The 16,148-nt window shown below is 46.4% G+C and overlaps 1 protein-coding gene across 6 annotated transcripts in view; it reads right to left on the reverse strand.

Annotated features, from left to right (window-relative positions):
* ACSL1 (acyl-CoA synthetase long chain family member 1) overlaps positions 1-16,148 on the reverse strand; it is a 447,768-nt gene that overhangs the window by 45,656 nt on the left and 385,964 nt on the right. For all 6 annotated transcript variants that reach the window (XM_069199542.1, XM_069199561.1, XM_069199552.1 and 3 more), the window contains exon 18: positions 10,408-10,551. In XM_069199542.1, coding sequence (XP_069055643.1) covers positions 10,408-10,551 — 144 coding nt within the window. The remainder of the gene's footprint in view (positions 1-10,407; positions 10,552-16,148) is intronic.

Here is a 16,148-nt window from a genome sequence, read left to right on the forward strand (position 1 = left end):
ACATGAACAACAATATCCGGTTTGCTAGTATCTTACTGTCTAGGTTCAGTAACAATAAGGGCCTGTAGGATCCATACATCTAGCGGATCCCGGCCTGGTTTGTGTAGGACCACTATTAACGCTTCGCGTTGGGAGTGCGAGAGTCGCCTCTTTATTTGGGCTTCCTGGAGCATCTCCGGATATGGTTTGATCAACTGTCGCGAATGTCTGATAGTATTCCACTGGTAAGCCATTGCCACCCGGTGCCTTCTTATGAGTTAATTGTTGCATTGCTGATTTTATTTCTTCTGCATCAATGGTTCTCTCCATTTTTGTTGTTGTAATGGAGAGCAGAGTGAGGGGCAGTGAGCAAAAGAAGTCAGATATGCTTGAATTTGGGGGTGGGGGAGGTGTTGGGTCTCGCCTCAGTGTGCTATAGCATTGTTTAAAAGCATCATTAATGTCTGCCTGTGCATTAACTATTGTCCCATTGTCGAGTCGAATAGCCCCAATAGGAGTGCGTGTTGTCTCACCCCTAACTAACCATGCTAGTAGTCTGCCTGATCGGTCGCCCTCTGAGTGCAGCGTAGCAGTGTAATGGCAGTAGTCAAATTTCCTCAGGTGCATAGTCGCTTCATTCCTGCGTTTGCGTGGTTCAAGGGCGGCATCAAGTGCCTTAGTTCCCTGTGCCGCCGCACATTCCATGCCCGGCAAGTCTGATTGCTTGTGTCAATTGCTTCAATGGCGTGGGTTGCAGTCCCCCCCGCCGCGGACATACAACAGCCCCTCACTACAACTTTGTGGGCAGCCCTCTATTGCTTGCTCTGCTGTTCCCCCCAGTTTAGCTCAAAATATGTGGATATATGCTCGGCCATTTCTGAATGGAAGGGAGGGTCCAGCAGCAGTTCTGACTGCAGCTACCACGTGGGTATCTGGGTACGTAGTTCACACCATTGTACGGTGGCCGCTAGGGGACAATGATCTGATAGGGACTTAGCTAAATAGGCTGTCTCCCTGAAAGCACCAACCAGTTCTACTGAACTAAGCAGCAAGTCAATTCGGGTGTGTAACCTGTGTACTGGAGAATAGAAGGAGTATTCCCTGTCTAAGGGTAAGTCACCACACATCACCTAGCCCACTCTCGGATATCCACTTCTGAAGTGCCTTAGGGGTTTGCCTGCTAGGAGCTCCCAATAATGGTGGATAGGACCTGTCCATGTCAATGTTTGGTACGCAATTTATCTCCACCCCATATGATGGTGGACGCTGGGTCTTTAAATAGCGTAGGCTGGATCGACAAAAGGAGTTCGCTTTGTTTTATGTTGGGGGTGTATATCCCAGATATGCTGAGCGGTTTACCATCCAGCATAACCTCCAACAATACATACCGACCATTGGTGTCCACCGTACAGTGCTCCACCACATATGGGACCACTGGTGCCACCCAGATCAGTACTCCTCTAGGGTAGGTTGAACCATATAATTGCCCGGGCCATTCAGTGTCCAGAGAATGCAGGTCCGAAGCCGTGAGGTGTCACTTGTAATATCACTAAGTATTTTGTATCGCTTCAAATAGTTATAAATCCTAATGTGGTTAGTGAGAGCTGCCATGTCTCTCACATTCCAGGTTAGTATGTTGTAGGCATCAGTACTCATGTGAGTTGAGTTGTGGTGAGGTATACAAGCGATGTTGTGCTTATCTTGTGTTGATTTCCCCCCTCCTTGCTGTGATGTCATGTGGCATTTGCGAACGTAAGAACAAATTAAATACAAACTCACTAGGTAGCACCTTGCATATAGAATGTGTGCACAACAGGTGCAACATAGGGCAATAGTACCAATCTTGTCTCTAAGGAAACTCATAGGCCCCTTCTAGTTTGTTCGCCTATTCCATTTTGTCTATACAGTTAATTATCGTGCCTATGGCTCAGCGGCAGTCCCCCCCGCCCCCCACCCCCGAGAAACAATGGTCAAGCTGCTGCTTAGTTACTATTGGCAGAAGAACACGTCCTCCACATTAGCCCCTCATACAGTCTCCTCACTCTACATGCAATGTCTTATCTAGGAGCCCGGAAGTCGGCGGTCCAGATTTTGCAAGCCCAGCTGGGCGAGTAAGGTCACACATGCCGATCAACTCTACAGGTCGTCCGCCACTTGTGGGGTGAGCTCAGGGCCAAAAGCCAACGGGGACGCAGACACGCTGGAATGGCCCTGTGATGAATTTGAGTCAGTGTACGTATCCTTCCGAAGAGTAGTATAGTGGTTGGAGGAGAACTGGTTAGCTTCCTTTAAGGCCTGCGCCTGGCTCGCAGCTGCCTGCTCTCTGGGCAGATGTGCTGCATTTCCAGGTTTTTTCTTGCACTGAGGTTGAGGCGTGATCCATTCATTCATTCATTTTGGTTGCATCCGTTAGTCGGGAGACCAATCCTTTAGCATGCACCCAAGTCCATGCGTCTTACGTGGAAGGAAAAATGTGTCTTCTCTGTCCACTACACGGAGACATGCTGGGAATAATAGCGAGTAGTTGATGTTGCATTCCCGTAAAAGTTACTCTTAATCTTTGTGAAGGATGTCCACGGTACCTCCATGTTGTAATTAGGGTATGCAGTGATGGTGGGGTTATCAAATTGCCAAGGGCCTTGCGGTCTGAACTTCTGGAGAATCTGGTCCCAATCACAAAAGTTGAGGAACCGTGCAATCAGGCCCCCGGTCATGGCGGTCTACCCGGGATCCAGTGGGCGCGCTCAACCACTAAATAGGGCGACATTTGGTTTGCCATCACCTTGTCTTTCAGCCATTGTTCCAGAAATTCTTTCGCATTGGGTAGTTCTGCTTGTCCCGGAAACCCTACAAAGTGAATGTTGTTCCTCCTTGACCTGCCTTCCGCATCCTCTGCTCTACGTTTCAGTGTTGTCACTTCTGTTTCCAGGCTATGCAGTTGACTTTGCAGTGCAACAATGTCGGGGCGGACCATTGCAATTGAGGTTTCATTGGTTGATACTCTGTCTACTAGTTTGTGTGGATCCGCTCTCAGGAGATTCACCTCTGGCACCACTGAGTCGATCTTGCCTCTCGAGGCCAGTTATGCGCCATTTCCCACATTTATCACCATTCCAACATTTACTCGTGTGTGCACTACCTGCAAACTATCCTAAAGCCTTCTTTCCTGCTCTTGGTGAATTAAGCAAACTTAAAGAAATGAGAATTTAATGAATTGCTTTTGACCTAATCTAAAAATATATAATTGGGGTAATTTAGAAATAATGACTATGTATGAAACTGCAATTTCTTCATTAGGTTAAAAATATCAATCTACGTTTTGAAAGCAATACAAAAAAATACGACATTTTTTCCAGGAAACCTAAACATACAGATGATTTAATGGCTAGTTCTGTGTGGAGCACAGAGTTCAAATGATCATGTAATAAAAGAACGTGATGAGCAAACACTGCATAACGTCGGAGCCATACATAGAAGACTGGAACACACATACTGATGTTTCAGAACTATAGGAAGAGAAGGAAGGTGGATGTGCTGCAAAAAGTAAGCAAGCAAGAAACCTTTAAGTAGAAGTAAAGTTGGTAAGAGCAATACTCAGAAAATAAGGTAGGGATGACCAAAGCTTAAGTGCATCTTTAGGATAGCAGTGGTGATCGGTTTAATCAATATACATTAAAAAAAAAAAAAAAAAAAAAAAAAAAAAGAAAATTTAAAGTGTTGATGGTAAGCCCCAATTTATGAAGGCCTAGTATGCTTGCAGCCTTGCTGTGGGTAGCACTCTTAATTAGCCAGTCGTCCAGATAGAGACACCTGAGCTCCCAGTTGTGCAGGTGTACGGTCACCACCGCAAGACAACTGGTGAACAACAGAGGTGCAGTATTAACTCCAAAGGAGAGCATCTTGAATTGGTAATGTTTTCCACTGACCACAAACCTGAGAGATTGGCGATGGGCCAATGTATTGGTATGTGAAAATATGCATCCTTCAGGTCGAGTGTGGTCATGAAGCTGCCTTGCTGGAGAAGCAGAATGACATCATGGAGGGCGACCATATGGAAGGGCTCTGCAGGAAAGTAGTTTAGGGGCCTGAGATCCAGAAGGGGTCGGAGGGACCCACCCTTTTTGGGTATCAGAAAGTACAGCAAATACACTCCAGTGCCTTGCTGATGGCGGGGCGGTTTCTACAGCCCCTTTGAGAAAGCACTCCTTGACCTCCATGGAGTAGCCTTTTGTTCTGGTGAGAGTGTTTGCATGGTGGAATGGTGGTAGGCATGGAAGTGAACTCCAGGCAGTAACCATGTTGAATAACATTCAACACCCACTGGCCTGAGGTGACTGTTTGCCATGTGGGAACAAAGCTGTGCAGGGACACCCAAACTAGTGTTATGTTGTCTTGGTATCTGGGGTATAGTGGTTAGGGGGTGCTAAATAGACAGATCAGGGTTTGGCGGTTGCAGTTTATTTTGGGGAGCCACTGTACCTCTGTTTCTAAAGTTATTGCCTCTGTAGGACCTTCCAAAGTAACCCCTGGGACAGGATTGCTGGCCCTGGGTGGGCTGGTAGGTTGCAAAAGCCTAGGGGGAGGTGGTCTTCGAGCCTCCACGGTAAGGCGTGTGGCGAAAGGAGCTCCGGCAAGCAGGTGTCTGAAGTGCACCTTTTACGGTCTCTGTATCTCTTGATCTTTTCTAACATTTGGTTCACTTGTGGACCAAAGAGATGCTACCTATCAAAAGGCATGTTCAACAGGTTCCGCTGAACGCCTGACTGGGAGAGACAGGCAGGTAAAGGTCAGGGTCTGTGTACCCATGTGGGTCTGCATCATAGGAGTCCCATGAGTCACCCTGTGGAGGGGAGTCAAATGTCTCATTCCCCTCCCTCACCTGCATCAGAGTGTGGAGACCAGACAGAGGTCATATTAAGGGGTTCCCCTGGAGAAGCAGGTGGGGAGGGTGAAGGATGAGGCATAGGGTGAGGGGATGGTTGTGCATGGGGGTAAGGTGTGGGCAGCCTTATCTGCTTGTGTTGGTTTGCTGCAATCGGGATGTCCAGGGCATCCTTGGAAGGACTGCTGACGATGCCTTAAAGGGCGGGCAAGGATCCGGCCTGTATCGGGGTGGATGACCAGATGTCTCGGTCTTTAGTCCATCTCTTGCAGCTTGTCGAGAATCAGCTCAACTGCACCGGCCTTGCTGGTCGATGCTGAGGTCTTTGGCTCCGAGGGTGCCTTTGGTTTCGGCACAAAGGTGGATGTGTCCGGTGCTGGTGTTTGAGTAGCGAGCGCTGAAGCAGCCAGTCTGGAAGGCTTCTTCAGCACCAAGCAGGAGCTGGGCGGAGTGTCCAACTTGATCTGTCAGTGCAGACCAGGGCCCAAAGGCAGTGATGGGCCAAAAGCCTGTCTCTGGTACTCCAGAGTACTCTTTGGCAGAGGGATGCTCAGATTGAGAGTGTTGTCGAGGGGGTAGGATGTACCATATTCACAGACTGCTGGGCTGGAGAAAGATACTCAATCTCCAGATCATAGCTAGAGCTTCTTTCGGGGAAGAAAGCTTCTTCATCTGCAGCAGACAATTGTGCGTTGTGCTCCCTCTGAATGTGCTCAGGTCCAAAGAGGTCTGGGGTGTCATTGATGCTCCCAAGCGATGGAGCTATGTGCACTATGGTTGTGAAGTCTTGTAATGGAAGGAACGTCAGGCATCTCTGGGTGCCTGGCGTTTGGGTGACAATCAGACTGCAGACCGGACTGAGATCGGTCAGAATATTTTGCATAGCAGAGGGTACAATACCAAAATGGCATCCACACCAATGCAACACTGCATGGAAACTCAGCACCTAACCGCAAAAAAATTAACAGGAAATTCGATAGTTTAAATAAAAAAATAAAAAAAAAATCCTGGATGATGTAACCCACCTGAAAGAATTGTAACTGTCATGCAGTAACCTTACCAGCACAAATTTACAGGGACCATCACACAAGTGTTCAGCAAAGGTAACTAGTGCCTAGTGCTGTGTTGATGCACTACTCAAACACAATGCCATGAACAAATTCTTCACCAACAAAAATCATTAAAGATACAAAAGCACCATAAAATACTGGCAGCACTTCTATTCCACTTAGAAGTATGCTTAGGTAGACCACATTGAAGGTGGTCATCACCACCCACAACACCAACAGGTGTGAAGCCATCTGCCTAACTACCACTCAGATTCTTTAATAGAAACTTTGTGTTCAGGCCCATAGTCTCCAAGAACACCAACATGCTTTATTTCCCCAAGAATAAAACCCTGCTAATAAGATTTCAGAACTACAGTCTATCACATTCTCCTCTTCTCTCAGGCGTATAGCCATTACGTCGCTACAGCTGGCACCCCCTACACATGCAGCGTGGATTGAAGATGTAGTTGAATGGGCGACTGCAGAAGAAGTGCGGATGCACCATGTTCATATGGTTGATTGTTTAAAAGAGGCTTTACGACCATGGGCATCTATGCTGTCTGACTTACAGTAGGTGCAGGACCCTCCTGCCGCCGAGGGGGATGACTACTGACCAGATGCTCGCACTGCGGGTGGGCCGGGGAGGAGTGGAAGTAACTTGGGACTCTTGGGTTGGCGAGATACGGGGTATAGATACTGTCCAACGGGCCTCCAGGCAATTACCCAACATACAAGCAGACCAGGGATGTGTTTTTTTTTTTTATAGTCTAATGGTGTCGGGAAATAAAGTGACCATGGATTGTCCTTTTCCATCCTCACAAATTATGCCCCAGGAGTGGACATGGAGGCTGCTTCTTTCAGATACAGTTGTGATGTTACTTCTGTGATATATGATTTGTCTTCTTCTCAAACTCACCCCAGTGGATGAGATGACTACTGTTCCTGTAATTATGTCCCGGTTCCAGTTGCAATTACACAAAGAACAATGAGTCGTGCAATATTACTCAATATCCAGGATTCTGTGATGTAATGTCTATGTGCTATCCACCCCCCACCCACCCACCCCCCTAAAAAAAAAAAAGTCCAACAAAAATTCTCCCTCTTCTCTTGCTATCTGTTTTAACACTGGAAATACCCTACCAGGTAGCTGGCTCAGGCTTAATGTGTCAATCCTGCGTGCTACAGCCCTCCTCAATAGTATGAAGTGAAAGGCTTGATCATTTAGCCCCTGTGGTAATCATCTACGCTACTACTCATGTAGGAGCGCGTCACAATCAAAAATTGCTGCCAGACACATAGGCTTCAAAATTCTATAAACCACTCTATGAAGAAAAGTTACCCCAAAAAGTCAAGACATCTAGACCACAAAATAAGTGGAGAGGAAAACAAGGAAATACATTTTAAAGAATTGCACTGAGAATTCAAAGCGAAATACTACTGCCGGTCAGACTTATTTCAGCACTCCTGCACTTCAGAGAGAAATTAAAAATTCATATTTTCAAGGAGCATCTCACTCACCATTGTCAACATGGTTTCTCCAAGTGCAATCGAAGAGGTATGCCTTCTTAACTCACTACCCTGCATGGTACATGAATTCTATTGTTTGTACAGCACCATATTTGTGCTTGCTAGTTTTGTTCCTCACAAATAAAAACTTAAACATACATGTTGTAGTCTTGTCACAACGAAACAGACACTGGCCAGCTTCATCCCGTAGCTTACATGGCTCGGAAACTGAACGAAGCCAAACAGAACTACGTCATTTCTGAAAAAGAGCTTCTGGTGATTCGTGACGCATTTAAAGAATGGAGACATCATTTGCTGGGTGCCAAATACACTGTCACAGTATATACTGATCGCAACCTTCAGTTCATGAGTTCAGCCAGACTTTTGACTCCTCTGCAATTACGCTGGATGCTGTTTTTTTTGCCGAATTCAATTTTGTGGTAACTTTCCGTCCTGGTAAAGACAATCGCAAAGCGGATGCCTTGTCCCGCCAAAAGTCTACCACGTTGCCTGCAGTTCAAACCTCCAGAGCTATCATTGCTCCAGACAAAGCCCTATGTATCATAAAAACTGAAGATTTCTTTGAAGACATCCATAATTCTTTCACCATTGAGAAATGGCAGATATGGGCCCAAGCAGATCCCAAAAGGTCAATCAAGCAAGGATTACCTTTTCATGACGCTCGTTTGTTCGTGCCCACTACCAAACTTCGCAAGATAGTATTTCATTGGTTACATGTTATACCTACGGCACGTCATCCAGGTACTCCTAAAACTCTTGAATTAATCCAACGCTATTTTTGGTGGCCTAACCTGACAAAAGATGTTAAAACAATGGTGAACAACTGCGAAGTCTATGCCCGCATTAAAACAAGTCATTCAAAACCGAAAGGGTTGTTGCATCCACTCCCAACTCCAAGTCATCCTTGGGAGCACATTTCTTTAGACTTTATTACAGGCCTACCAGTGGTTCAGCAACATTCAGTAATCGTGGTGGTAGTAGATAGTCTCACGAAATATGGACATTTCATTGCCTGTAAGAAATTGCCCACCTCCAGTGAACTGGCAACTATTTTACTGAATAGAGTGGTTCGTTATCATGGACTGCCGAAAATGATACTCTCCGATCGAGGGTCTCAATTTGCCTCCAATTTCTGGAAGACTTGGTGCAAAACACTTCGTGACATCCACACTATCTACTAGCCACCATCCTCAAACAGATGGTCAAACAGAGACTAAATCAGACCTTGAAGCAATACCTGCATGCTTGCGCAGAAAAGGCACTTTAGTCTTGGAGTTCAATGCTCTGGTTAGCTGAGTTAGCTTACAATAACTCATTCCACACTTCTACTGGCGTTACACCTTTTTTTTTGGCTTGCTTGCTTATCATCCTGACACCTTGCCCATCACGATCCCTCAAGAAAGTTCTTACACCAGCTGTATCAGAAACCATTCAACATCTTCATCAAACCCAGAAATTGATTCAACAGCATTTAGAAAAGGTCAAACAAAAATACAAAAAGCATTATGACAAGAAACATTGTGAGGGACCGCAGTATCAACCAGGTGATAAAGTATGGCTTTCTACAAAACATATAGACTTCAAGAAGAAGCAAGTGTTCAACCCTAAATTCATAGGTCCTTACACTGTTCTTCAGCAAATCATTCCTGTGACCTATAAACTGCAATTGCCAAGATCATTACGGATTCCCCCAGTGTTCCACACTTGCCTCTGGAAAAAATCAGTCCAGAAGGTCCGCCCTCATCCAGCTCCAGTTCTAGTACAGGGGGAAGTAGAATACGAAGTCAAGAAGGTGTTGGATTCCAAACAGAGGGAGTAATCTATGGTACTTAATCTCATGGAAAGGTTATGGCCCTGAAAGTAACTCATGGGTTTCGCATCTGATATTCATGCTCCAGAACTTGAGGCGTTTTCATCGTCTCAATCCAGACAAACCAGGCCCTAGAACGCGTCTGGGAGAGGGGAGTACTGTCAACATCAGGGCAGTGCGCACTCTACGGACGACTAGAATGCAAAAACCCAGTACTCTCAAGATACCGTAATTCATGCATTGTGCTGATATGCTGTTTAACCTTTTGCATTGCAGAGTTTAATCCTGAAGACTTATGTTTAAGGTGAATATAAAAACTGTTCATTTGCAATGTACTGCTGCAGGCTTTCAGAGTGTCAGGGTGTGGTCCCTTTCCAGGGCCTTCTAGAAGCTTTCCCTGCAGCATGCCTGGGTGTGGTTTGAGGGCTGGGCCAAGACACTATATAAAGGGAGCCAGCCCAGCTCCACATGCTCACTATTCAGAGGCGCCGGTGCAGAGCAGCAGCAACTTCCTGAGCTCCTGTTCCAGAGGCCTACTTTGATCTCACCCTTTCACTTTGTTCGGTGATTCTTGACCAGGGCAGTAAGGAATCTGTGCAAACCCAAAGCGGGGGCAGGACTTAGATGGCCTTCGCAAATAGCTTTTGTGACAACTGGTTTCTGGTAAGGCAGCCACAAAATGCATGGCTTCAGTTCAGATGAAGAGGAAAAGGTTGCTCATCACACGGAACAAGGAGAAAATAAACCAAGGATACTGAGAGAGATGGGTGTATTTTCTCCTCCATAGGCCTGCTATCAAGTAGGCTGCACACAGTGGTGGAAATTGAGGTGCAGGTGAGTGACTGCACATGAATTTAATTATATGAGTACCCGTCACCAGTTGCCCAGGTCTTATTTATAATAGCCCCGAGAAAGCAATTTACACAGTGCAACGAAAATGTGACCACAGGTACACCACTCACAGCAAGTAGGAAATGGATAGACAGAATAAATTAGAATTTACTCAAGAATAAGCCTAACTATTTAAACCATCTAATTTGTAAAGGTCGAAATTCTTGTAAACAATTTAATGGAGGCTGCATTTTGTCTTACATGGATATAGGTTATAGCACCCCATCTGTAATAGAATTAGAATTACAAATAATCAAAAAGATATCTACCTGTAGGCTTTCTCCATGAACAAATACCTGGGCCACCGGCTCACTTCGTTGATATATGATTTCGATTTTCTCTGGTGCAATGTACTCTCCCTGAGCCAGCTTGAATATGTGTTTTCGTCTATCAATAATCTTCAAGGTTCCATTCTGGGAGACAAAAAAATATTTAATGTAAAACATCTCTGTAAAAGCATGACTCGGCAAAGACAGAAAACCAGGAGCCACCATTTAAAAATGCCAATACTTCTGAAGTAGTAACTTAAGGCGCTTACATAAAATCCCCAAGTCAACATTGGACACGTAAATAAAATGTTTTCCTACAGAAGGTACTCTGAACTGCAGATATGCTGGTATACAATTAAACCCAGTCATATGGAGAAATGGACATTAGATCAAATTATTCTGTGACTATTCTGACAAATTACGATCATAAGACTTCAAGAATAGAGCCAGAGACGTTGTGCCTCTTCTGAAGGTTCATGGGAGTTTGTGACACCCTACCTACTTATGTAAAATACTGCAGCAGTATATTCCACTTTGATTAGCATTGGTGTATTGTACAATATTAGGCAGCAAAACAGTGGGCCCTTACGGACTGCCCTGAATTCTATCACATTTACAAGAAGGCGTCTGTGCTGACCAGTGGCCTCCTTCCTCCAATTCTTGAAAGTTGGTTCTGCAACCTCCTTAGGACACATTCATTATTCTAAATCGAGCAGGCTGAGGGTGAAACAGTAGGAATTGAGCCATAATTTCTGGAAACAGCCAACAGTTTAAGGTTTCTTTGATCCGGTCAAAGGATATGAATAACTGGATCCATTAAGCAGCTAATTTCTCTTGCTGAGGCTGTACATTCAGCCTACATTGCAGTATCAACAGAATGCAAGATGACATGCCTAGCAGGGATTAGAAAAGGTAGACAATAAACTGAAGATGCAGGACCCTTTCTTTTGATGGGAAAACTGGCTTCCCTGGTGTACACGACTGCATTGGAACTGGACGGTATTCATGGCCTGTAGATGAGGCTTCACCACATTGAACCAAATAGTCCCTGTGTTGAGAATAATTTTGTGCGCTACATTGTGGCTCTGCTAGAGCTTGCCAAGCAATCACGGAGGTATTGAGGAGTTCAAGGAAGACTGCTGCTGGGATTACACTCTGAATATTCTTGATGCCACCTTGAGGCTAAACTGTAGCACTTTGAATTGATATTGGTAACCAGCTGTCTCACATTTGCTACCAGGGATGCTTGGGCTAGATGGTTGAGAAGAAGAATCTTGGAGGCCTAATAATGGCATGAAGTACCTCCTGTAGTTATTCTGGAGGTCTGCTTTTTCAGACATTGGTTGAAAATTGTGACGGTCTAAAATAGGGCATCACTATCCCACCTTTTTGTTATTCACCAGAAAGAAACTGGTATAGAATCCCTTGCATTTGAAAAATTGACATTATCTGTCTGTCAGGGCCATATATCTGGTAGAGTGGTCTTCTACAGTGGATAAAGCAGCAGTCTTTGGGTACATTTCAGGTTAGAACCATATCTTACCAGGTCCAGAAACTACTGATTACTTGTAATGCTTTGCTATTCATAATGAAAAGGCAGAGATTTTGCCATCCACAGGACTCTGCAAGGTACGTACTGAGGCCAGGACAGGAAGTCCAGCTGCAAGTTACTGTTGGAAAAAATCTTTGGTGTATGCCCTAGCCAGAAAGCTTCTTGGGTTGCTGTCTGAAAACTTCAGTTTGATAGAGGCGGGCAGCAAGGCTGTCTGTAAAAAGGAGTTTGTAGAGGCTATTGCTGCAGTGGGCAGTAGGGTTGGAAACTGCCCATAATGTATGGAAGACATCTGTCCCTTGCACCACGAAAGGGGACCTGCCATCCATATTGCAAGACTTCAAATAAGAGAGGGTGTCAAACTTGAAGAAATCATCGCAGTTACGGTGGTTGCTGACAAAGTATATTTAAGATGAGATGCTGCACCTCCAGCCAGAAGGAAGAGCAGTGCAGCCAGCCATTACTTAAACCAATGACACGGTCATTTGCCAAAAACTGGTGTAGGCTACATCTACGGTCCTGTAAATCATAGCAGATGATGCCCCCTCCCCTTGATCAGAGCTTTCTCTATCATCTTGGAGAAACATCAAGCTATGGGGCAATGTCTGCTTATATTTGGTGGTCACAGCAGCTGACTACAGCCAGCAAATCAGCAATCCTAATGGAGGTTGCAGCAAGGGTGGGGAAACTCTAGCCAAAGTTGATCCATCTTCCTAACTTCCCTATTTGGCAGAGCTGTACATGGGTAATATGGGTTTCTTAAATGGTGGTGTGCGGCTTGCATTACCAGAGCCTGCCTTTGGGAGTCTAGTGAGGCATAATGTACAAGTTACTTACCGGTGGTAACAAAATATCTGGTAGAGACATTCTAGTTGCAGATTCCTTACCTTAGAATTTCCCCCAGACTGGATCTGGAGATTTTTCGTCAAGCAATACCCTTGTGCGTCAGTTTGTGGCGTCATCGCCATGATGTCGGGAGTAGTACATAGACGTCGCCTTCACTCAGTGACATCAGTTTCTTTTAACGACTTTCCACGCCAAAGTGCAGAGCCACTAAGAACACAGAGATTGGTGCGCCAGAGCTCAGGACCTGAAGTGGGAATCTCAGTCCCTAGAAATTAGTTCACAAGTGGGGAGGATGGGTGGGTCAGTAAGGAATCTGCAACTAGAAAAGGTCTCTACCAGATATTTCGTTACCTACGGTAACTAACTTGTACATCTGATAGAGACTTCTAGTTGCGGATACCTTACCTTAGAATAGATACCTAAGCAATTCCATCCTCGGTGGTGGGCTACGAACCAAGATCATACTAGGAAATCCTGCAGGACCAAACAACAAAAGTAGCCGCCCTGACGGACCTGACTGTCCAGGCGGTAGTGTTTAGCAAACGTGTGCAGGGATGCTCACGTAGCTGCCTGCCAGACATCCGAACAGGAACTCTGTGTGCTAACAGTGGAAGCAGCAGTTACTCTGTTGGAATGAGCACACCAGCCCTCATGGGGTTGCTTCTTGGCCACAGCCCAACACTTTTGATGCAAAGTACCACCCATTGAGAGATGGGACATTTTTGCACCAGCTTCCCTTTTAGCTCACCCACATATCAGACAGAGTTGATAGTCCACCCGGAAATCTTTGGTATGATTATGATAGAAAGCCAACACTCTTTTTGGGTCCAGACGGAGTCTCTCCTCATGAGAAGGATGTGGGGGTGAGTAAAAAGTAGGCAGGGTGAGGGACTGGCCTACATGAAAATGTGTAACCACCTTTGGAAGGAAGCCTTAGTGTGCCACACCACTGTCAGGGTGCACAGAAGTATGGAGGTTTGGACATAAGGGCTTGAAGCTCACTCACCCTGCGAGCAGAGGTGATGGCAACAAGAAAGTTTTGAAGGGGAGGAGCTGTAAGGGACAATTGTGAATCAGCTCAAAGGGCGTACACAATTAATAAGTAAGGACAAGATTGAGGTCCCACTGAACCATGATAAATGGAGTGGGAGAAAATAAATGGGTGAGGCCTTTTAAGAATCTACTCACAATAGGAGATTTAAAAAGTGAGGGCTGATCAGGTAACTTAAGGGATGCCAAAACGGCAGATAATTACCCTTTAAGGGTGCCCAAAGCAGAGCCCTGCTGGGCCAAAGAACGAATGAACAAAAGAACCTCTGATAGTGGGGCAGAGAGGGAATCAACAGATATGTTGGTGCACCATGCCACAAATTTATTCCAACGACAGGCGTATACAGTTTTGGAGGAGGGACGCCTGGCTGCCAAGATAACATTGCAGACTTTGGGTGGACAATCAAGTTGTCAGTTGTCATAGCTCACTCTCCATTCATGAAGGCAGAGGTTGGACAGGTTTGGGTGAAGAACCGTCCCCTGTTGCTGCAACAGAAGATCCACCAGAAGAGGCAGTCTGAGTGGAGGATCGATGGACATGCTCAATAGCTCTGGATACCACACTCTTCAAGCCCAGTGCAGAGCCACCAAGATGACTTGGGCCAAGTTGTTCCTGATCTTCTTGAGAACTCTGGGCAGAAGTGGTATACGCAGAAAGACGCAACTCCAACATGCAAAACAGCTGACACTGCGTGTTTTCCTGCAGAGGCAAACCGATCTAACCAAGGCTCTCCCCACTGCTGAAAGACCTTGCACCACCTCCGGATGGAGATGCCATTCACGATCGGCTGTGCATCCACATCCGAGTTTTTCCTCTCTGGTGTTGAGAACCTGCCAGATGTTGAATCACCAGGGTAATACCCTGATGTCCTAGCCATGTCCAGGAGAGTAGTGCCTCCTAACAAAGGGTCCAGGACCCCACTCTACCCTGTTTGTTGCAGTACCACATGGCAATAGTATTGTCAGTGAACACCTGCACTACTTTCCCTTTGAGAGAGGGAAGAAATGGTTTCAACGCAAGCCTGATCGCCCGGAGTTCCAGAAGATTGATATGGAGCTCAGACTCCGCCGGAGACCAGAGGCCTCTGATCTCTGCCTCTCCCATGTGGCCGCCCCAACCCAGAAGTGACTCATCTGTTACTATAGATAGATCTGGTTGGGGAAGGGAGAGGTATCTGCCGTGGACCCAATGTAGATTAGAAAGCCACCAAAGCAGGTCCTTCGCAGTCCCCTCCGAGATCTGGACCATGTCAGAGAGATTCCCCTGATGCTGCGCCCACTGGAACTTCAAGTCCCACTGCAGAACCCGCATATGCCATCTGGCATGTGCCACTAGCAGGATGCAGGATGCCATAAGGCCCAGCAGCCTCAGTCAGTCTCATCAAAACCCAAGACTGAGGCTGAAAGATCAGAATCATAGCCTGAATATCTTTGACTCGCTTTTCAGGAGGATAAGCCTGAAACTGCACTGTGTCCAGAACAGCTCCGATGAAGGGAAGCGTCTGAGGGTGGGGGGAGGGTTAGGTGCGACTTCGGCATATTTATAGTGAACCCCTATAGGGGACCTCAGTGGCAGGAGCCAAAGCTGCCAGCACAGAACCCAAAGGGCCCTCAACCAAACCCCTTGGGCCCGAAGGCGCCGTATCAGTCTGCCCAAAGATGAGGCGTATGGCCTCAGAATTCTTTAAGTTGGGCGGGGGCCGCTCTGGGAAACTTGGTGAAGCGCAGAGTGGACCCAGACGCAGTCTCAGAGAACAGAGGCCTTGAGCGTTGATGCTTCTCCCGCGTCGTGTCAGCCGAGCAACAGGGCGAAGTCAGAGAGCGATGGGATCTCTTCGACTTTCTTACTCTCACCCAAAGATTTTGAAGACAAGTGGTGATGGCTCCGTGAACGATCTTGAGACCTTCCTCTCGATCGAGACTGGGACTTGCGGAGTAGAGTGCCGGGCCGCGATGAGTTTGAAGGACTGCTCAATCAAGGCCTTAGGTGCATGGCCTAGCACTCAGAGCACGACTTTGGGTCGTGCTCAAGACACCACAAACCCGATGCAGATTCATCACCGCCATCATGCGGTGACAGTCCTTGCACGGCTTGAAACCGGTCTTTGAGGACATCCTTGATGCACCAAAATACTAGAAAAGTCCACAAAATCGGTTGAAGTCTGTCAAAAAACAGACCAGGGTAGCTCTTTCCAGATCAGTGCGTGGCACAGAACGAAAAGAACTGACATCACTGCGCAAAGGCGGCGACTATGTACTAATCCGGACGTCATCACTGCGACTACAATGCCAA

Source organism: Pleurodeles waltl, chromosome 1_2 (genome assembly GCF_031143425.1).
Source record: "Pleurodeles waltl isolate 20211129_DDA chromosome 1_2, aPleWal1.hap1.20221129, whole genome shotgun sequence".
Taxonomy (NCBI): Eukaryota; Metazoa; Chordata; class Amphibia; order Caudata; family Salamandridae; genus Pleurodeles; species Pleurodeles waltl.